Raw genomic sequence first — 23,337 nt, 5'->3', positions numbered from 1 at the left:
GGACTAGCTCTTCCTATGGTATGACCTTGGCTGTGAATTCAGGTGCCCACTCATTTGATTCTCCAGCTTTCTCATCTGTTCTGAGCTGCCCAGTGGAGCTGCTAATATTTTTTTTTTCTGTTTTGCTTAGCTTGAGTCCATTTCTGTTGTTTGCAACCACAAAGGTTAGATTCTAAATCTTTCAACAGTAAAATAAATTTCAGGCACTAGCTTTAATTACCAGCCAAAATTTTAGTGCAGACGAGTCCTGGATATGAAGATAGAAGTGGTGTGCATATTGCTGGCCCTTTGGACAAAGAACAGGGTGATCCTAGCTAGATCTGTGCCTCACTGCTAGCCCAGAGCCTGACTAGAGAGAGGATTATTCAGAGCTGCTGAAGGAAAGAATGAAGGGAGAGAGTGGGTAAGGGAGGAATTTCTGTATGTCTGCTTCCTACAGGCAACTTGTGTATGGTTCACTTGAATTCCTAAGGCTCCTTGGACCTCCACGTGGTGAATCCTGTGACTTGAGCAGCCTGAAAGCTCATTTCTTGGCAGCTAATTTCTTCCCTCCTGACTTGGGTTTTCCATAGGATGGCATGGCCCAAGATAAAAACCCTGGCTGTCTTTGCAGTCTACCTTCTAAACATTTCTTAATCTATAACTTGCCTCCATCCCCAGGATATCATCTCAGCCCACCTTGCTCACCATAGGACTGGTCTTCAGGAGGCCAGTTAGGTGTCAGGTCAGCCCAATTTTGTCCAGTAAGACTGCTTGTCTGGGTACCTTAGGCAGGGGGCTACAGGCAGGCCCAGGCAATAAGTAGAACTCCAGAAAGACTAGCCAGGTCTGAATCCCAGCTGAAGCCAAGCAGGGACTATCCAGCTTGGTAAAGGGGAATATTTGTGTGACCTTCTAGAACTTCTGGAGGATAGTGCCCAAGTTTTGTTCATATCTGTTTTCCCCACTTCCACCTGCTCCCAATTCGGGCATAGGGCCTGGCATAATGTCAGTGCTCAGGAGGCATGGATTGATCAGAGACTCTGAGATTATTGCTTCAGTCTTTTCTTGGCATGCTGTCAGAAGTGAGACCTGGACCTGGCTACATCTCCTGCCTCATCTCCCCCATTCCTACCTAATGCTGTAGGCTCCATCCACACCAACTAGTTCCCTGAATGTGTGCCAAGCTGTCTCACTGCCATGCCTTTGTACATGTTGTTCCCTCTACTCAAGGCCCTCCCTCAGCCAGGTCAGCCTGGAGAACTCCCACTAATCCATTCTTATTTTAAGGCTCACTGAGTGCAAGTACTGCCTCCTCTAGGGAGCCTTCTGGAACTGACCCTGGGAGGCCTCCCTCACTGTGCCCCCTCTGGACCCTGCCCGTGCAGTCCTCTTACACCACTTGGCATAGAGTGTTGCAGGTGCGTGTCCTCCTACACAAGGCAACACTTCAGAGGGTTCTGGACCTGTTTCTCTGTGTACCTCTAGTGCCTGGCCAGCTTCTGGCTCAGAGGAGAAAAACAGAACATGTCAGTTTCCTCTCTACCCACCCCCACCTCTTGGAGGCAAGAGATGTTGTGGGAGAGGTTGCAGGGCTGTAAATGCTAGGCTAAGCAGAGAGGCTTGGTCTGATTTTCATTGTTGAATGATCCTAGTGGCTGAGACCCCTCTCACTTGCGGTAGGAAGAATGGTTTTTCAATTTGGCTCCCCATGCCAGAGAACAGGGGGTTAGTTCTCAGCAGGGAGATGGAAGATGGGCCTCTGCCTGGGGTCATCACTTCCCCTTCCCCTAGGCTCCCTTGCCCTTTCTGCATTCACTCCTAAATCCTGAAGTCTGTCCCTGGAGGCCTGGGGTTTAGGATCTACTTCCACTACCCAGGGACCAAGTCCAAATCTCAATCCCCTGTTATGTAAGTGAATTATCCTCTGTTCCCAACCAGCGCCAGCCAGATCTCCTCCTCCTAATTGATTTAATCTTCTCATACCAGAGAGCTGGGCGGGGTTGGGGAGATAGCATTGATCAGAAGCCAGCACGTCAGTGACGTAGGCTCATTAATTACAGGGAATCTAGGTCATGGATTGGCTCTGAATGGCTCTGATTCTCCCCCTCCCCAGTCATTTGTGTCTCTGAAAGGACATTTTCACCTCCTCCTCATTTCTCAAACCTGAGTCTTACTTGGAGAGAAAGTAAAACCTTACCTATCTCAAATCTCCTCAAACCCTCAGCTCTGGACAGAAATTCCCTGCATTCCAATCTGAGCACAGGGCATAGCTAAATATAATTTATTGAGAAATGAAGAGATGAACAGATGATATAATTTGGGGGTAGGAAGAGACCTTGGAGCTGTCTTTATTTACTTTCCACACCAAGCAAATCTCCACTTTGTAACTTCTCTGATAGAGGATGTCCAGATCTTCTGTAACACCCCCCCCCCGCCGAGATTGAAAGCTTACTCCCCTAAAATACTCCTTCTCTTGTATGATGGCTTTTCTCACATGGGGCTGAGACATCAACCTTGTGACTTCTACTGGGATCCAGCTTTGCTTCTGGGACCACAGGGCATGTTCCATGACAGCTAGCCAGATCCTGAGACATGGTGATTGCTCTTCTTCAGGCTGAGCACTTGGCTCTTTCACCAGTCCCTCATTTGGTAGACTTTACATATTCCTCCTCACTGTCTCTCTTATATGGAAAGTCATGGAGATCATCTCTCCAGATGCATAGAGCAGAACACAGACTCCAGGACAGTGTGAACAGCTTGGGTCAGGGCAGGACTGTCACCTTTTCTGATCTTGATATTAGAGTTCCATTGATATAGCCTGAAATTGCCTGAGATCTTTTGAGGCCTTAGCACACTTTTGACTCAGCTTATGCATAGAGTCAGCAAATCCCCATTGTCATTTTTCTGACATTAGCAATGGAAAGTCTCCATGAAAATGATCTTTGTGATATTAGAAACATTTCCATGTTTCTTTCCTGTAATTCTTCTTTCCATCTACCATGACATTTATCTTCTCATACAATCACGTAATTATCTATCCACTCATCCACCCACACAACTGTCTTACTATATATTAGTCCATCCAATCACCAACACCACTATCTGCCTATATACCATTCCACTCAGCTGCCCACAGATTCATTCATGCACTCAATCACCTATCCATCTACCTACCTACCTCCCAAACCATTTATCCATTTATTCATTTCTATCCACCTATTTGAGCATGTACTTAACTGTCCATCCATCCATCATCTAGTGATATAACCACCCACCCATTCATACACCGTCTCTTCATATATTCCCTCTCCCAGTCATCCACACATCTATATTCATCATCCATCCATTCATCCAGTACTTACTGGGATTCTATTACATTTCAAATCTGTGTTGGGTATTCTGAGTGATTAAAAATTGAATAAAATACAGGTGCTCACTCTTTGGGAGCAGACTAAGCGGGTGATGCTGAGTACTGTAAAACAGGAACAGAGAAAATGCTTTAGGGATTCAGAGGAGACAGATGTAGTATCTGGATAAGGCTATGAATGGCTTTCCACCGGAGGAAACTTTTGGTTCGGGCCTTAATAGAACAACCATATTTGGACATACATAAAATGCATTGGATATAATTCCAAGTAGAAGAAGTGGCATATCTGCTAGAGGATAGATGTCATGTCTTATTCTTTTTACCCCCACTAAAGTACCTCATACACAACTGGGCACATTTTAGTAACCTAATACATACTTGGTGATTAATATTTTCCCTTCTCTTCTCTGACAAGGATACCTCCAACACTTAATCAAGATAAGAGTTTACTCCTTCTCTTTAGGAAGATTCTACAGTTGCATTGTTGGGTGGCCTTGGAGAAGTAACAAAACCTTTCTGAGCTTCTCTGAGTTTGGGGCTGAATTTCTGTCTCTCTCAGGTGGTCCTTTTCCCTTAATTTTAAGTATTTCTACTATATTCTCTGCTGTCTTCAGAAACATTGCATTTCCACATATTTTAAATTTTATTTTCTTTTGTTGGCACCGATAAACTCAATCCCAGCTGTCTTCACTTTCCTCAGCCTCATCCCTAGGCAAGAAATTCTGTAATATGCATGAAGGGGGCTGTGCAAGGGGAATAGCACTGAAGTAGAAGCCAGAAGCCATGAATTCAAAACCAGCACTGCCATGAGCTTGCTATGTGACCTCAGGCAAGTCTCTTTCCCTCTCTGTTTTAAAACTCCCCCTACCTCCGCATAGCATTTGAGATCCTCTAGGCCAATATCTTCATCGTATAGATGGGAAAATAGGCCCATAAAGGGCATGTGACTTGTTCTAGATCATACCTAGATGAGTGGCAAAGCCAGAACTAAACTTCAGATTTCCTGACTTTCAGCTCAAGATTTTCTTTACCGAACCACCATTTTTTCAGTCTCCAGTCACAGCCCCTTTATATCTCGGGAAGAGCTTCCTTTCCCACTTTCATTCCCCAGGAAGGAACATGTGTCTTCCAAATGTTTTGACTGTGTGTTACTGGGTGGGGGCTGGGCAGGCAGTATTTAAGAACAAGTATTCCCAGCCTGACGGAGTTAATTATGTTCATCAGGAAGAGAGAAAAGAAAGGAACAAGGCGCTCTGGTTATCTACTGGGCTTTAATCAAATTGAGAAACGAGGAAATCCATCACCCAGGGGCTAAGAGAGTTGGAGAGCTTGGCTTCCGCTAGCTCGGAGAACTGTAATGGGTTGGGCGCTGTCCAAGGTGCTGACATCTTCACTTACTGTTCTGAGTTGCTGGGAGGAGCTGGGAGGGGCCCACTCATAGCAGAGGGAGGGCAGCTTTTAGGAGATGGCCCAGGAATAGCAAGAAAAGGTCCATTAAAAAAAAAAATAAAAATAAAAATAAAAAATAAAGAAAAGGTCTGGACATGTTGGGGAGATGATTGAGTTCCTACTCTGACTTCTGAATCTTCTCTTTTCCATTCATTTGTTTATCTTCTTTAGGGAAAATTTCCCTTCTTATGGCCAGAGTCCTCAGCTGGGATTGGAGAAATAGGGAGAGAAGGAAAAGCCTTAGACCCTTTGCTTTCAGGGAGATGAACCCCAGTATGAGGGTAGAAGTCCAGTTCTTGGCCTTGGGGACTTCCCCATCTTAAAGGGAGATGTGACTTCTGCTTTTATAAAATCCTCAGTCTAAAAATAAAAATAAAAATAAATCCTCAGTCTAATGATAGAGTCATGAACTGCCCTTGAGAATTTATTAGTCTAGTGGAGGAATATCACTCTGTTTTTAACTCTTAAGTATGATAAAAGGTAGGCATGGCCCATGTCTAAATGGAGCCTCCAGTCTGATGAGGAAGACATGGTCTTCCTCTGGAAAAATCTGTCTGGCTAAGGAGACATGCTCTTGATTTAGGGGGAAACCTCAATTATAATCAGGGAGACAGGATGGACAGATAAGTTAAAATGTGCATAACAACCCACCAAAGAGCTCAGGTCATCATACTTGCAATCGAGGTTATTGGTGCTAGATATTGTGAATCAAGGAAAATTTTCTGGTAGGGGTGAGCTTGAGCTGAGAGCTTAAAGGAAAACAAGAGACTTGGGTCCCTAGATCTTAGGCCTTCTGAGAATCATGACCATGCCTTCTCATTCCCTGTATCTCCTTTGGAGTAAGCACAAGCCAGGCACAGAGAAAGTCCTTATTCAAGGAATAATCACCAGCAGATAGAGAGTGAATGTACTTACTTGATGTGTGGGGAGGTAGCAGAGTGGGGATGGTGTAGAGATCAAGGAGAAGGGTTGGTTGGAATGGAGAGCCTGAGGCTGGGGTGGGGGTGGGGATATGGTGGAGAGATAAGATGGGTAGAGGGAGTAGCCAAATGTATGTCCAGGTCACTGAAGCACAGCATTGGAGACGACTCCCTCATGTTTCTGGAGCTGGTGATATATACTTTATTGAATCTTGGATTGTTAAAGCTAGAGACTCTTAAGTCACAAAATCGTAGACTTCCCAGTTTCTAGAGCCACACAACCATGGATAGTTAGAATATTAAAACCATAGCATCTTAGCCGGGCAGAACACAGTGTGTTAAAATCATAGAACTGTAGAATTCTAGTGCCAAAGAGCCAGAAGTCCATATTAGAGAATCTTGAATCTAAGAATCTGAGTGTCAAAAAAGGAAAAGAAACTATTGATTGACTTCTACTATTTCTGTCAATTATGGTGCTTGGATTATTCTAGTATTTTAGTCCATTTAATTTCTTCCACAAAGTTTAAGCCATTTAGTCCCATCTCTACTCAATGGAGTACTTTTGTTAGAGGTTTATCAAACATAGGCTTGCATAAGCTTCATGACAGGGAGTGATTACCTCTGTGCATACCTCTACCCTGCTGAATGGCAAATAGAAAGTTCTGTCTTATGTAAGCTGCACTCTCTTCCTGTAGTATCCCCACACTGGTCCATTTCATGTTCTCTGAGTTATACTGAGTAAGTCTAATCTCCCACTCACATGACAGCTTTTCATATGGCTAAAGACAGTCTTTCTTTCTTTCTTGCCTAAGATAAGCTGGTTTGTTCATCATGCAGCTAGAAATGGGACAGCAAATCAAAGTATATTTGAGCTAGAAAGGCCCTTAGAGGTCATTTTGTCCAGACACCTCTTTTACTGCCAGGCAGTACAGCCCTATGGTCAGGAGCCTTGGTTTTAGAGAGAGATGAGCCTGAATTCAGAATCCAGAGACCCAGCACTAAGCACTAACTTCATGTGTAACCTTGAGCAAATTACCTAATATATCTGGGCCTCAGTCTCTTTGTCCATAAAATAAAGAGAATAATAGTTGATGTGAGGATGGAATGAGATAATGCAAGGGAAGCTCTTAGAGGAGTGCTTGGCACACAGTAAGCAGTCAATAAATATTAGCTATAATTATTGGAGGTCCATAGGGGCAGGGACTTGCTCAAGATCACAGAACAACTCACAGGCAGCACTGGGGTTAGATCAAGGACTCCTGCCTCCCAGGACAAGTCACTTTCCTGTTTACATTTCCGCTCTTTCTTCCTTGGGAAAAAGCAACAACCCCAGAGGGAACTGGAATACTTTGCTCATTGAATCAGTTAGAATGCAAGTAAGAGCATACAGGATTAAGAGGCTTAAACCTTTTATTTCTTTAACAAGGAGACCAAAGGAAGGTGGATCCAGGTTTGTCTGGTGACTCAACCATATTTAATGACCTAGGCTTTTCCCATTCTAAGCTTTGAGAGAGACTTCTCTGCCTCACAAAATGGCTATGGCAATAAGCACCATGTCCTTTCAAGCAGGAAGAAAGGCCATGAGAACATAAAGGGTCTTCTCCTCTCATGCCTCTGTCTTTTCCAGGAGATTTTTCTATGCAAACCATCTTCTTGTATCTTATTGACCAAAATGAGGTCACATGTCCACTCTTAGACCACTCACTGGTGAAGAGAAAGGTGTTTCCATAAATGTTTGGCTTATCCCTGTGGCCAGGCATCTTGCTACCAGAACAAGGAAGAGGGAATTGGCTGTGGGAAGGCAACCAATAGTGCTTGCCATGCTTACTCTATTTCCTCTCTGGATGGCCTTCCCTGTGCTCTTCACATCTGCCAGAGAGCCCGCCCTGATTTCCACCCTTGTCCAGCACATCCTCTTCTACCATATAATTGAGCATCACCCAATTCAAGTCTACTTTGCCAAACTCATCTTTTCATGTTCAGATCTTGTCCCAGGCAGTCTATGAGCATTGGGAGAATAATAGCAGCTACCAAATGAATAAGTACCTATTTGTGTGCCAGACACTGCTCTGGCCACTTGTAAGCAGCTTCCAAATGGATTCCAATGATCCACATCTCCTGGTATTCACACCCTTTTGTATTCCCTTCCCACATTATACCAGAGTTGTGGTATAACTGTGTGACCAATAGAATGTGGCAAAAGTTATGATATATCAATTCTACGATTACATTATAAAAGGCACCATGGCTTCCATCTCAATAGGACACATTCTCTTTCTTGGATCATTCATTCTAGGGGAAGTTAGCCACCATGACAAGAGTACCCTTGTGGAGAGGCTTACATAAAAATCAAACCCTTTGGCCAACTGCCAGCAAAGAACAGAGTCCTGACAACAACCACAGAGTGAGCCTGGAAGTAGATCCCAGTTGAGCCTTCCGATGACTTCAGCCCTGACTGACACTTGACTGAAACCTCATGAAAGATCCTGAACCACAATCTCCCAGTTAATCCACTTCTGGGTTCTCAATCGTCAGAAATTCTGTGAGATAATAAATGTGTTGTTTAAGCCACTAAGTTTTGGGGGTAGTTTGTCACTCAGCAGTAGTTAACTCCTGTGGTGCTGTATTGTCACATTGAATCCTCACAACAACCCAGAAAAGGTGGAGTTTATTTCTCTCATTTTTAGGATGAGAAAAACAACACTGAGATGAGGGCAGTGACTTTTCACGCCTGGAAAGTGGCAGAGCTGGGATTTGCTCTCATGCCTGTTGGCTTCCAGGGCAGAGGGAACCTGGTTCTGTTTTCTCAGCTGGAGTGTCGTAGGGTGAAGGTTAAGGAACTGGGAACAGAAGGAGGAGGTCTCTTTCTCTGATGTGTTTAGCAGCCACTACATCATCTAGTGTGTATATGTGATTCTGGAATAAGAAGTTTTATTAGAAAAAAAACAGCAGAGTTTTGAAAGGCTTTTGAGTGACCTTGGACAACTTCCTGCACTTTTCTAGGCCGTGGTTTCTTTGTCTGCCATATGGGGAATATAATCTTCATTCCACATGCCTCACCAGGAAACCATGAATTTCAGGCGTGAGGGGATTTTTGTAAAATGTGAAGGGTTGTGATTATGGAAAGGTCTGCTCTGAGTCTGGAGCACCGGTGACCCAGGGCTCTCCTATCTGTAGGGAAGGCAGCCCCACACAGCTGCCTCTGCACAAGTGGCAGGTGCTCACTCTTCTCTTCCACCTGAGTCTAGCTTCAAGAGACAGAGAATACTGAGAGAAATTGAAGGCCCCAACCCACTTTTCCAGCCTCATCCCTCACCATGACCTCTCTGTTAGGCCACACTGCAGCCCTGCTGAGCTAGTGGAAATTCCCCAAGCCTGCCGGGAGCTTTCTGTATGCTGAGACTTCATCTGTGCCATTTCTTCTCCCTGGACACCCTTCCCAACTTCTCTACCCGGTGTATTCCTACTCATCTTACAAGACTCGGCTTAGATGCCCCCACTTCGAGGATGCCTCTCTTGACCTGGTCAAGGCCTCCTACTTCTCTCCCCTTGATTAATGCCCCAGCCTCCTGCCTGAGCTCTTGGCCTCCAGCTTTCCTTTTCCACTCAAAGCCCCCATGGTGCAGCCAGCAGGCTTTCTAAAACACAAATCTTGTCCTGTCACTCCCTGCCTAAAATAACCAGTCAATGGAATAATCCATCAATCAATGCTTCAAGGGCTTCTCCTTGCCCTCAGGAAGATATCCAAAGCCTTCAGCTGGAACTCAAGGCTTGGTCCCCGCTATGTGTCCAGCCTCAGCTCTCCTGTCTCTCCCAATTGCCCTATACACATGGTACACCCCTGCCATGTTGCTCTTGTATCCTATCTCAGACACACCTTACTTTCTCGTGCCTCCCTGTCTTTGCTCATCCTGTTGTTTCACGTGCCCATTCCCATCTTCTCCACCTGGGTACTTCCTGCCTTAGCTCCTGAGCCAGCTCTGATTTGACCTCTTCTGGAAGCCTTTCCTGGTGGCCCCAGGAAGAGTTCATGGCTTCCTCTTTTTCCTTCTCTGATAGACAACTCATGCTTTTGTTCCTGTTTGTCAGTTTGTCTGCTTACACTGGGAGTTTGCTGTATCTGACACTGGCTGTGTCCCCATCAGTGCCAGTGTAGGATTTATCAGTTGGGTGGGTGGTTGAATGAATGAGAGATTGGTGGATGAATCCAGCCTTGATCTATCACTTCTTGGCCAGCCCCAGAACTGCTGTTTCCCGGGGTAAGCCCATTTTATAGCAAAAGGGGAAGCAGAGGAAGGGACGCTCTGGAAGTGAGAAAGAAAATCAATAAAAATGTAAATCTAGTTGAGAAAAGCTGTCCAGGGCTGGCTGTGGGGAGAGATAAGACTGGGCAGGCTGAGTCCTGGCTGACAGTGGAAGGGAGATTAGGGGACAAGCAAAGCTGCAGCCAGGGCAGAGAAGGGGGTGTGTCTCCCCTCACTGGGGCCTCCTCCCTCTATCTTCACCCTCAATCCTGCCCCCATGCTCTTTGTACTCCTTAAATTATTTCAGGGACGGGGGAAGGAAACTTACAAATATTGATCATCCGGTGCACTGCCTGTGAGCAAATATGTCATTATTTGGTCTTTACAACTTTTGGGAGACAGGCGATAGGAATGATCAGCCTTACTGTGCAAGTGAAGAAACAGATGCATGGAAGTTAAATCACTTGTTCAGGGTCACACTGAGAGTAAGAAGCAGTCAGGATTTGAACCCAAATCTCACTGACTCTAAACCTCTCTTCCGTCCAGTCCACTGGAAGTCTATAGCCAGACTTCAGATGATCCCCAACCTCTGAAATCAGAGGCACAGGTGTGTATATGATTGTGTGCAATTTTATTGGAGAAACATCTTTTATCATTCTCTAAGGTGGTTGTCATCCACTCTCCATTACCTGTACCAGGCTGTCTCCCTAGAGGTGGTGGCCTCTGAGTCTGGCCTGGAAGATTGGGTTTGATTCATGAAGTGGGACAGAGAGGCAAGCAGTAGGGTGGGGATGAAGAAGGTAGAAGGAAGAGCACATATTGGGGTCTGTTAGGGAGTAGGAATTCAACAGGGCCAAAGAATGGTGAAGTGCTGTGGGTTCTTGCTCTTCACTTATTTGCACTCCAGTCATGGCTCTTGGCTCCTGGCTCTGGAGCGGCATCTGCCTGCTGCAACTTTCCAGTATGGGTCTGTGGGCCAAAGGGCCTCCAGGCCAGGCATTGGGATGTCTGTTCTGGTCCCAGGAGAAACTGTTGGATTTTATCACCAGTCAGCTCGAGCATGGGGACAATGCCATCTTCCAGCCTTTGGACGCTGGGTGAAAAAAAAAGTGAGCTCATAGATGCAATTGCTTGCAGCTCCTCATTGGCCAGAAGCCATAAGAGGGCTGCTCCCTGGACTCCCTTGCCTGACCTGCTCTACCCCTGGCTCTCAGCCAGGTGTCTCTCTTGTTTTGACTCCTGGAGTCTCCTCGCCCTGACCAGCCTGGGACGTTTTAAGCATAAAGACCTCACTTTCTCCTTCAAATCTCACCTCGACCCAGAGGTGGACTCAACATGAAGCTAATGCTGCTTGAGTATCAGGGTCTCTCCCCAGGCCCAGGATGGGGCCCCTGCAATGTGTTCAGGTTGTCGTGTTCTTGAGAAATTTGCAAAGGTAAGATACTTGAACACGAGCAGTTAAGGTTGCTAGTTCTTTCTACTCCAACTGCTTGTGCACAGTTTCTCTTTATGTGAGGTGGTTGGAGGGGCCGTGGGCATTTCTGGGATCTGGCTAAGGGGCAGTTGAGTTGGGAAACAACTTAATTTTGGTTCATTGGGCTATATTTATATGGTTCTCAGTCGCCTCTGTATCTAGATAACTCATTGCTAGCCACTTGCATGTGGAGAATGGCCTCTAGGAACCTTCCTACCCACTGTCCAACTCGGCATTGTGACATCAAAGTGTCATATCCAGAGGTCATCTTGTGCCATGAACGTGCCTTATGCAGTCTGGCCCAGTGCTTGCTTCGGCAGCACATATACTGTGCAGTCTGGCCCTGGCAGCACATGGACAACGGAGGAAAAACAGGTTTGCAATGATGGAACCAGAAGCTAGGCTGCAGAAAATCCTTCCAATCATCAAGGGGGGAAATGTATTTTAGATGTGTGCACAACAGTTTGTAAAAAATAAGTTATTTTTAAAAAATTGTGTCATGTATTTGCCTTGACTTTTCTTGTTCTAGATATTCACTTTCTTATACTTACCTAATTTTGTGTTCTTTTTCTTAAAAAGGGCTCCACAAAGTATATAAGCTTCATTTCCCACAAAATCCTGGCTCTGCTATTTATGTTCTTATGATCTCGGGAAAGTTGCTTATTCTTTCTAAACTATTTCCTCTTCTGTAAAATGTGAATGACAGTCTGCACAGGTGAGGACTCGGAAAGCTTCATGACCTTATTCCATTTCTGAAACCATTACTAGAGGAAGTAGCCCAGTCAAATGAAAATTAGACCAGAATATACAGATAGGGAAAGATGACATATACAAGAAATAATAGCAATGAATCCAGTAAAACTTAAATATAAATAACTGGAAATAATGTGGTTGTTGCAAACTCTAAGGCAGTTGGTAAGAAAGGAATTTTGTAATATAAGAGACATTATGCAAGAACAAATTTAATAATAAGCTGTGTTTATAATTCCAGATTATTTCTGCAAAACCTGGGAAACAGGAGGTAATGAGAAGGAATATTAACATGGGAACTGCTTCATCTTGTTGGAGGAAATTTTGAAATTCTTGGCATTGATAAATACAGGCTCAGGTATTTATAAAACATTTAAAGGTATCAACCAGTAGAATCAAAATGGGAGTTAGAACTTTTGTACCCTCCTCTTCTTCTTCTTTCACCTCAAGGAGAACCTCAAGGCCCTGCTACAGGAGCTGCTCAGAGGGCTAGAACCACATGTGCCCCCACTACCCCCATCGGCCCTCGACTTCTCCCCTGCTTCCAGCACAGGGTTGGACACAGGGCTTGGGAAGCTGCTGCTCACAGCTCTGTCTCCTTCCTACCAAGCAGTAGGTCCTGGTCAGGTCAGATGTGTAGTGGCAACAAAATGGGCTGGAGTAGATCAGGAAACTCCCTCCTCCTTCCTGGGGGTGATAACCAGGCCGAATAAAACAAGACAAGGACCAGTTGGTCAGACCCAAGCATTCTACAGATCCACTCATTACAGAGAACTGGACGTTACAGGCCTCAGCCTTACAAAGAACAGGTCCTTACACCAACCCAGGCATCACAGAGAACCAGATGTTATCCCTAAAACATGGTTATGACAGAACCAGACATTATCTACATAGTGCTAGGTGACATAGACTCAGGCACCTGGAAGGAAATGGTGAAATTAGGAGTCTAGTCAATGAGGATCATGATGGTTTTAGCGGCCCTGGTCAAATGTGGGAAGTCTTGGCAATGCATAAGTATCAGTGGATGTGCGCTAAGTGTGTGTGGTCTTTGAAGTCAGAAAATACCCAAGTGTGGGGCCTGGATCCACCTCCCCACTGGATTTCCTAACACAGAGACCAGGCCTCATCCAGACTGTGGCTCTCTGAGGGCAAGGACTGGGATTTCCTGAGTCTACAGAGTGAGCCTTCCCCCTCAGCTAAGTCCCCCAGGGGCCCCTCACACCAGGCTTGCAGAAGGCCCTGACCAGCCTGGATACTCAGAGAGGCCAGTTTCCTCCTAGTGGGGGCCTCCCCCTCACCTCAGCACTCTGCCTCCAGGGGGCGCCAAGTGGACATTTCTTGACAGGCTGTCCTGGCCCCACCTCCAGACTGCCTGGGGCTGGGGAGGAGACCTGAGTCCATCCTGACCACACAGCTGGCCATAGCTGGAAAGGGCCTGAAAGCTGGCAAGTCCATTTCCACCTGTCAGAGATGGTGGCTGACGCCCAGAGAGTGTAGGGTGCTCCACATAAACAGCAGAGCTGGGCTAGAACCAGGTGTGTAGGGCAGCCTGGCCTACTATTGTCTATTCTCTATCCTGGGGCCTGGGGGAGTGATATACAGTCCTTCCATCAGGAAAGTGGCTCAGGTCAGCCTGTCTGGCTGGGGGAGGAAGGGGGAAGGCCATCGTGCTTTGGAAGTGACCAAACACACCAAACCCCTAGATAACTCTTTGGTTCAGATGAGTAACAAAGGCCCAGAGAGGGTCAGTGTTGCCTGAAGTCACATAACAAGTTAGCAGAGGCGTCAGAATTGGAAAACAGGGTTCCTGACACCCAAAATTGGGCAAAGGGCCCAGAGGAGGTACTCTCTATGACTGCTGCTCTAGGGCCGGCTCACACACTGGATTCTTCAGGCTTCTTTCCTGACCCTGACGCTAACAGCTGCTGCTGTGGGCCAGAGGTGGATACGGTCACCTGGGTCCCCTCCTCTTTGACCTGCTGCCTTAGGATGGCCAAAATCAAGGCAAAGCAGGCCAGGGATCCTGTCTTGAAGAAGAACTGGAGGCCAACAAATCTGGAAAAGAGAAAGGGACCTGTGAACTCAAGCTCTCCCTGTCCAGGGCTTGGGTGTCCTTGGGGTGGGGCAGAGTGGGGTCAGCAGCCATCACCCATCATGTGGTCAGAGACATGGAGGCCTGGTTAGGGGTGAGTTGGAAAGAGGCGTGCAGCCAGCCTAGGGCAATGGACCGTCACCATGGCCTTAGTTAGGGAGATGAGGAAGCCCCTGGGGTTGACTCCTCTGGGGGTCCTTCCCTTGTAGAGGGGGAGAGGCTCTGCAGTAGGAGCCTCTGTGTCCCATCCCTGGCTGGCTTGTAGCCTGGGTCAGCCCTGCCTCTCTCTGGCTGTCTAAGGGCTCAGGGGGCCCGACAGATGCAACTTGAGCTCACCCCACCTCCCACAAGGAGGATTCGCTCTCCCCTGTTTGCCTAACTCACCAAGGCTCTTATTTTATTTGATTTTCCTTCCTCTAGGAAGGTCCCTGGCGAGTCCCAGCCCACAGGATCCATGCCCTCCTCAGAGCTGGCAGGGACCAGCTCCCTGCTTCCAGCCCTGTTAGGAAGTCCCTTCCCACCTCCTATTCCATCCCAGCAGCCTCTTTGCCTTTGGGTTTGTTTAGGCTCCCCATTGCACAGATGGGAAGACTCCGTTCCAGAAAAGGCAGGTCTTCCAACGAAAGAGACAGAGCTGGGCTGAACTCAGGCCTCCTGTGTCCTAGATAGGCCTTCTCCCAACCCCAACCCTTTGTCTCTCTCACAGCTGGGCTGCTCCCCTGATTCTCCCCACACTCAACCATGATGACAAATGCTCACGGACCATGGTTAGATCATTTGGGTTCAAGGCCCAGCTTTGCCAGTTGTCAGCCATGTGCCTTGGGCTGCTTTAAGTCTCACTTTCATCATCCATAAGAGTGGGGGATTGTGGTTAGCTCATAGGACTGGTAAGCTCAGTGCAGGATGTAGCACCTGCTACCTGACGGGGCGATACGAATGGGCCTCTCATCCCTGCTGTCCTACCTGGGACCCCAAGAGTATTTCCAGCAGCCTTCCCGCAGGGCCCTGGCAGCTCCCACCCCAGGTCTCACCGGTTTCGGAGCAAGTCGTGGTCATAGTAGCGGCAAACGGCCCGACGCCCACAGCTCTGGGCCCAGTGCACACAGGTCGTGTCAATGGCACTGCCGTGGATCACAGGGCTGGGCATCCAGGCTGAAGGAGAAGGTGGCCAGGGGACAATGGGGCCTGGCATTCTTGCCTTACCCAGCCCCCCTACTCCCTGGGAGACACAACCCCCAGACCCACTGGGGCCTCTTTTCCCATAAGTCTTTGACCCTCGAGCCCATCCCTTATCCTGGTGTGAGATGCTGCTTCTCTGGAGGGCTCTCTAGCTGTTTGCACACTCACCTCCAGGGTACCAGGTCCAATCTCTTGTCCCATGGGCTTGTGAACCCTAAGGTCAGGAACTAGGTCCTGCTCATCCCTGTGTCCCCAGGCCCGGCACACCATGAGTGTGTGAATTAAGGGTCCCAGGAAGGTTCTTTACCCAAAACTCTCAGGAGCATGAACTGGATCCCCACAGCCAGCGTCTTGTCTTCTTTCTTCACTCCCCTAAAAGCAGAAACACAGCGACATGAGGATTAAGAGGTCCCAGCCTCACGGAGACTCTCATCATCCCCTTCTCTCTCACACCCAGGGCCAGCCGTCCCCCAGTCTGAGGGTCCTAGGGGTGGGGGTGGGGATGGGCTCAGGCTCCCCATTTCCCTTCAACCTGTGGAGCCCAGGCCCCATTCCAGGCACTCTCACTAGCCATCAGGACCCTGGGCAGGCCTCCCTGTGTTCTTGGTCACACCCCCCCCCCCTCACCCCTTCCTCCTACGCTTGGTACAACCTGAAGCTAGGTAGCTAAATATGCTTTCTAACTGACCCAAGCACTGTGAGGCCCCGGCCTAGGGTGCCCAGGCAATCACTGGCTCCTCCTTAGAGATACCAGCACTTGGTGTTTGCAGAGTGCTTGCTAAGGGCTCATTCTATACTGCAACCCTTTCATCACCCCCATGAGGTAGGTTATACCGGTAGCCCCATTTTATAGATTGGGAGACTGATGAATGTTTAGACAGGTTAAGTGACTTGGTTAAGATCCCACAGATGGTGGGTGTCGAGAGTCAGAATCTGTGGCACACTGCTGGCATTAACTCCTCTTACCCGGGCTGTCTGCCGGGACACCTGACTCCTTTACCTTCTCTCATGTGGCCGTAAGTTTTATAGATCTACGTGTCTTTCCATATTTGTAAGGAAGTGCCATCCCCTTTTTACTTTTCCAGAAAGCAGATAGGGAATAAAAGTAACTCCAGCATAAGGAAAACTTGGGATTATTCTGCTCTGAGGTCCCCTTATTCCTGTCCCCACCCTAGAAATGCTGACTCTGGCCTCAGGTAACAATTTGTTAGTCCCAGCAGGCTACCTCAGGACAATGGCCAGAAAGATCTTGGACAGGGCGGCCCGGGTGGCTCAGGGGTTTAGCACCACCTTCAGCCCAGGGCATGATCCTGGAGACCTGGGATCGAGTCCCATGTCGGGCTCCCTACATGGAACTTGCTTCTGTCTCTGCCTGTGTCTCTGCCTGTGTCTCTCATGAATAAATGAATAATTAAAAACAAAAAGATCTTAGACAAAGAGGCACTGCTCTTCGTGGGCTGGGCCCACCGTGGACATATATCAGGCTCATTGGCTTGAAGAATCATGAACCACACTGCCAGGGCTTGGTTTTCTCCATGTGCCTCCTGTGGCCCACCCTGTAACTATAGGCAGGGTCGAGGTGGGCAGTCAGGTGACACTCCACTTTTTCCTCCCTGTGACTGGGTAGCTGGGTCAGGACTTTCAGTGTGGCTTCCACTCCCCTGGGGCAAATAGGGGCCTGGCTCTCAGTACTACTCTACCCAACACTTGCCACAACACTTGGGTCTGGCTTTTGAATTTCTCTGAGCCTCGGTTTTCTAATCTATAAATGGGTGTGGCGGGGAGGGGCTTCACTTTAGTAGGATGCCATGAGGACGAAGGCAGGGCAGTGAGAATCTGGTCTGTTCGCGGTGGTGGGGGAGCAGGACACCCAGGTGGCCTCCTTCAAACCCTGCCTTCGGGATCCCTTATTCCGTCTGGGGTTAAGGACTTCTTGATCTCTACCAGGTAGGGCCCACGCCTGCTTTCACCTTAGGATGAGCATGAAGGAAGGTGTGTGGGTGAGACTGGCCAGGGCGGCACCCAGGCTGACCAGGAACATGAAGGGCAGCACCAGGTGGCTGCAGGCTGAGTCACAGGAGCCCGCTGACACGGGTCCGCCCCCCGCTACGCAGCTGCAATTGGTGTAGAAAACCTGGAGTGGGAAGGGAGTGGAGAAAAGCCTTCAGGAGCCCCCAAGGGCCAGCAGCTGGCCAAGCGCCCGAGGTCCCAGAAGGCTTGCGAGAGACCCGTGGGCACTAACCAGCTGGGGTAGAGCCGGCCGGAGGCTGGCGTTTCTGACCCCTGCAGCCAGGCAGGTGCCCGAACCCCTGCTTTATGCACACATGGGCTGAGGCCGTGGGGAGAGGCAAGCGGAGAACAGGAAAGGGAGAGGGGCTGGGAGAGCATCACCCCCCATCACACCACACCCACACACATGCACATTCACACATGCTCACATACATCTGGCATTCACACACACACGCCACAGTCCCACAGCACACACCCACACACCTACACACACACACACACACACACGTGCACACAAACTCTCTCATTCGTTCACCTAGAGATGTCAGAATGTTCCAAATTCCTGACTGTGCCAGGAATCAAAGTAACCGAGAGTGTTTTGGGGAAGGAACTCTGATGTTCCAGCTCAGTGTTCCCCCGCCCCTTTCTACTCTACTGACGTCTTTTGGGGCACCTGGTTGCAGAGGAGACTCCCCAGGAGAGAATCAAGCCCAGGAGAGACAGGCAGACAGCATAGTGGGAACCCTGCTGCAGCAGATGAGGGCAAGGAAGGTTTCACCAGAGAGGGCTGTTGGATTTGGGTCTTGAGGAATGAATAGGAGTTTGCCTTGAGGAATGAATAGGAGTTTGCCAAGAGGAAAACTGAAATGGAAGGACAAATATAAAATCACATAAAAGTAGCAGGAAAGAACCCAACAAAATCTTTCTGTCTGCCTGGTGTGGAGAGTGCAGGCAGGGATGGGCAGAGGGGAGGCGCTCGAGGGCTGTGCTGGGAGGGCATCGTGAAGAGCTTGGGACTGGAAAGAGAAACCTGGACTTCTGTGTCCAGAAACACAGTGGACTGGGGACCCTGCCAGTCATCCCACTGACACAAAATGCTGGGTCAAGTATTGGAAACAATGTCCTGAGTGCATCCACAAGCTGGCAGAAACTGAAAGACGTTCAGGGTTAGTACTGAGAGAGGCTGGCACCCGGATTGGTGAGCAGAGTCCTGAAACAAGTGTCGGCCACAGCATGTTTACAGAACCTGTACTAGACAGGGACTTAGAGCTCTTTGAGGCCTGGGGACTCGAGGGCCCGAGGACAAATCCTAGCCCTCCCTCCTGCCATGGTGAAGTCTAATAGGAGGCTCCTCCCCCTTCACAAACTGGGACCCCTCCAAAGGCTGAAGAATGTGTAAAAGCTGACCCCTTTTCAAACTGCAGGGAATGGCCCCCAGGCTGGCCCAGGGGCGTGTTTGATTGCACCCGCATTCCCACCCCCATGTGGCCTAGACACCTTCCAGCTTCGGATTCTTTCAGAAATGGTCTCGATTGCCAGTGCCTTCGGGTGTCTTGCAGGAGCAAAGCAAGCCAGGAAGCACAGGCTTTTCTTTTCCGTACAACAGTTTCTCACCAGTGTGTCCCAGGGAGCCTCAGCCTCTGCTGGGACATGGGTGTGCAGGGATGGGTGCCATCAGCCCTTGAGGTGGCCTGGTCGGCCTGGGGCAGCCTCTCACCTCTAGCCATGGCAGCCTCAGATACTTCCCATTGTGAAAAGGGTTAGGAGTCCCTGAGGTGGAGTCTGGGAGCCTTGGGAAGAATTTAAGCATGGGAGGGATGAGGCTGACAGTACAAAAGCCACTCTGGCCCCTGCAAGAGGACGGGCCAGACAGTGGAGGCAGGCCAAGAGGCCCAACATAGAAAGAGTGGTCAGAGGCGAAGGAGGATGGAGAAAAGGTTTTGATTTGAGAGATACTTTGGAGGTAGAATTAGGGCAAGGTGAGAGAGAGAGAGAGACCTGGGATTCAGGCTTGGGTAACTGGGTGCTCTTCTGTGGCTGCAGGGTGCCTATGCATGGCTAAGGTGCCACATGTGTGCAGCTTGCTGAGCATATACCATTTGGAGCGTTGCCTGCAGGCTGACAACCTACTGGCTTGGAGATACAATGGAGGGACAGGTAAGGGGAGAAATATTCCAGGCAAGGTTGCTAGCAGAGAAATACCCTGCCCGCACGCCCTTTCAGAGTAGCAGAAGATTTGGGGTGGACACAAAGCTAGAGGCCCTGCTCTTAGAGTTTTCCCAGCTCTCGTTCACATTCGTCTAATTTCGGCAGGAAGTGCTTCCTATGGATGACTTCAGTCTCTCCAGCTGCCTCTGATTCTCACTCCCCAGGGGGTTCAGCCTCACCCCCTGAGCCTCAGATCCCACCAGCTGCCCACCCCTCCCCATCATCCCCCTGGTCATTTACTCATTCACAGTTACTGAGCACAGCCACCCTGGCCTCTGAGCCACCCTGGGCAATAAGCCACCCAGCCCTGGGCCCGACAGCTCGCTCACAGTCCACCTGAGGAGGCTGGCTTGCTGCAAGACTACTCCAGGCCAGAGGGACAGTTCCTGAGGGCTGGCCGAGACCCAGCTGCACCCTCCTCCAAATACTATGTCCAGACACAACCTCTGAGGATGCTCTGGGGAGGTAGCTGGGCTGGGAGGCCAGAACCCTGGGTTATAGTCCCAGCTCTGGCATTAAGACTTTGGGCAATGCCCGGTCCTTTCCCGAGCCTCAATTTCTCATGTGTATGTGGACTAACAGGAGTGTGTACTACCAAGTGCTTGAAATTTCCCAGCCACTGTGCTAAGTGCTTTTCATGGATTTTGTCATGTGGCTCCTTACTCACTCTCCAATCAATTCACCTGAGGAAAGCATTTAGCACAGTAGCTGGTATACAGTAGGTACTCAGTACAATCACCTCTGTTTTATAGACTAGGAAACTGAGGCACAGATTAAATAATTTGCCTGACGTAACAGAGCCAATTACAAGTAGAACAGGGATTCGAACTGAGGGCCTGGCCTCGGGCTCAGGGGCCCATATCCACAAAAAGTTGACTATTCCCTTGGGGATCTTGCCCCAGCTGACAAGATCTGGGGTCCTCTGGAAGGGTCTCAGGGAGATGAAACCAGGCAAAGACAGTGAGTGCTAAGGAGGCCCAAAGGCTGGGATTGCGATTATTGCAAATGCAAACAGTTTGCACAGCCCAGGTGGCACCTGTTGGCTTGAAGCCCCATAAATCAGGTGGTTCCCTCTGCACCAGCCCCTGGGGCTTAGGTCTCTACCTGGAGGAGCCTTGGGCTTGGACACTGATGCCCAGCAGGATGCAAAGGCAGGAGTTCCACATGACAAAGGTGGGGACCTCTGGAGAGAGGGACGTGCTGTCATGATGGCCAGCCTGACACCGCACAGCCCCACGCATGCTCTTCTACAGCCTGGGGGTCTGAGGAAGGCAGGTGTTATCCTCATTTGTCATCTGGGGCACTGAGGAAAAAGGGGAAGAGGAGTAGCTGCTGCTACTTATTCCACTCTCTTCCCCTCTGGGAGTTCCTTTAGGGTAGGACCCCTTGGCTCTGGGTCCTCTGTCCCCAATCCAGGGCCTGGCCCAGAGGAGGGCTCTGTGAAGGTTTGTTGACTGAATGAATAACTGATGGGGCTCACTGTGCCAGGCTCCCTGCTGTCTCCCCATCTCCTAGCCTGCCCTCTGCTCATCTTCCTCCATACTGTGGCCTCAGGTATGATCCAACATGGCTCTGACCCTATCATAGCCTAGCCAATGCTTCCCATCACTCCCTTAATAAAATCCCTGATGGTGGCCCGGCATTCAAGGCCCTTCTTTGCCTGAGCCTCACTTTCCCTTTTTGAAACCTTAGGCTTCTGCTCCAACAGATTCTTTGCAGTTTTTTGAAACACTGCGTGCATGTGTGCACATGCCACGTGCATGTGCTTGCTTCCAGACTCTGCTTCTGCTCTTTCCCCTGCCTGGAAGGCCCTTTTCTAGTTTGCTCACTCATCCTGGAGGATCCAGCACAGATGCCACATCCCAGGAAGCCTACTAGGCAGGATGCATCTTCTTTCATCTTTGTCTGTAGCTGTGGGGACCATGTCTCCTGCCTATCACCACCCCCAGAATTCCTGACTTGTTTCCTTCTGCCTCTCCACTGCACAGACAGCTGGAGCCAGATCTGGTGCACGCCTGTGCTCTGAGGCCTGGCACGTGGCTGGGCCCAGATGGGCAATAAAAGTTTATTGTGAGAATCATATTCTACACTGGCCAACAGAAGGAGACAGACTGGCCAACAGATAGATAGACAGACAGACAAAGAGCCACTGAATGAGAATTTTCAAAGATGGGGGAGCATGAAAGGCCTACAGAGACAGGGAGGGTGGAGCCCGGGGCGGGGGCAGAGGAAGCAGTCAGAGGCCTGACCAACCTGGCTTTTGTCCAGAGCTTCCTGGGCCACCAGACTTGTGCAGCCTGCCTGGCAGGGTGTGAGGTATTCCACATGGGCTCTAGGGTCACAGACAGGATTAAAGTCATCCAATGGGCAGGAGCAAGGCTCTGAGCAGGCTGGAAACAGCTCCGGTCCAGGCAGGTTGCTGGTGGGAGAGAAGGTGGGCAGGGTTAGCCTGGCTTTCCCCCTCCCAGACCATGAACCGGGGCCACCTCCACCCTGCAGCCCAGCTCTCCACCCTGAGAACAGTGGCCAGAGATTTAGCTCCACACAGAGGTGTTTTTTCGTTTTTTTTTGTTTTTGTTTTTGTTTGTTTGTTTTGTTTTTTTTTTTTGTTTTTTTTTTTACTATCAAGGCTGCCCTGTGATGGTGCCATGAGGAGCTCCTTGTCATGGAGGTGAGCAAGCAGGGAGATGGGCTAGAAGCCGCAGGAAGCCTCCCGATGGGCAGAGTGGAAGTAGAGTCTGATGGAGGCCTCCGAGACCCCTTCCAGCCCTGGGATCCTATGAGCCTTTGAACTTTGGCAAATATCTCCATCCCTTAATGGCCTCTCTTTAGGAAACACAAGATAAACTCATCCTGGGATTTAGTCTTAGATGAAAAGTGCCTTTTTCTTGATGGGCTGGATTTGCTTTCTTTTCTTAGAAAATTTGAGTTGTGTATGTTGGACCAGTCAGGATACCTGACTAGCTGTGGGATCACTGACCTATCCCTGCCTCTCTCTGGACCTCAGCATCCCTGCCTGTCAGCTCAGCTGGGGATCCCCTCCCGTCACCATCATGCAGCCTCATGACCTCTCAGCTCACTGTCACAACACTGTTCCCAGTGGCCACCGCATGACTTAGTCCCAGTAACTCCCTTTGGAGGGCCTGCCCCCAAGTCCCAGGAATACCCCCATTCTAGTCAGCTGGGGCAGGATGGGGTAGATAGGGGCAGGAGATCAGGAGAGAGGCTGAGTCCAAGAGCGTAGGTCACCCTGGGGGGGTGCCATTTGCAGGTGGCCCCTGGGGCTCAGAGTATGACCTGACTTCATGGCTAGGAGGGAGAAAACCTGCCAGGGAGCCTACGGCCAGGCTACAGAGGAGGAGGAGGCTGGAGTGGGTGGCTGAGGGTCCTGTGGGCTTAGGGTGGGTATGGGCAGAGGCACAGGCAGAGGGGCAGGCCTGGCCAGCTTAGTGAGATCTCAGTTCCCTGGAGAAGAGGCTCAGCTCCACAGGGGGCTGGGGATGTGGGTAGGATAACTGCTGAGTCAGCCAGAGGTAACCAGAGTGAGGAGGGGGCATGGAGCAAGTGGGGAGTTTCACTCCTTCCCTCAGGTAGGGGTCTCCTTCTCACAGTGGTGGGGGTCATCTCTTCCTGCTTCTCTGGCAGGCAGGAGGGGGAACGGG

The 23,337-nt window shown here is 49.4% G+C and overlaps 1 protein-coding gene across 5 annotated transcripts in view; it reads right to left on the bottom strand.

Moving 5' to 3' along the window:
* Positions 1-12,382: 12,382 nt before the first annotated feature.
* The window catches only part of SLCO2B1 (solute carrier organic anion transporter family member 2B1), a 46,015-nt gene continuing 35,060 nt past the window's right edge, over positions 12,383-23,337 (bottom strand). For all 5 annotated transcript variants that reach the window (XM_072794643.1, XM_072794644.1, XM_072794645.1 and 2 more), the window contains exons 10-14: positions 21,929-22,094; positions 17,428-17,591; positions 15,765-15,829; positions 15,310-15,430; positions 12,383-14,241 (exon numbers count right to left, since the gene is read on the bottom strand). In XM_072794643.1, the coding sequence (XP_072650744.1) occupies positions 14,061-14,241; positions 15,310-15,430; positions 15,765-15,829; positions 17,428-17,591; positions 21,929-22,094 (697 nt within the window). In that variant the 3' untranslated portion in view covers positions 12,383-14,060. The remainder of the gene's footprint in view (positions 14,242-15,309; positions 15,431-15,764; positions 15,830-17,427; positions 17,592-21,928; positions 22,095-23,337) is intronic.

The sequence above is a fragment of the Canis lupus genome, chromosome 23 (assembly GCF_048164855.1).
Source record: "Canis lupus baileyi chromosome 23, mCanLup2.hap1, whole genome shotgun sequence".
Lineage (NCBI taxonomy): Eukaryota > Metazoa > Chordata > Mammalia > Carnivora > Canidae > Canis > Canis lupus.
Note: the sequence above shows the minus strand (reverse complement) of the source record. Positions and strands in the feature narration are given on the sequence as shown.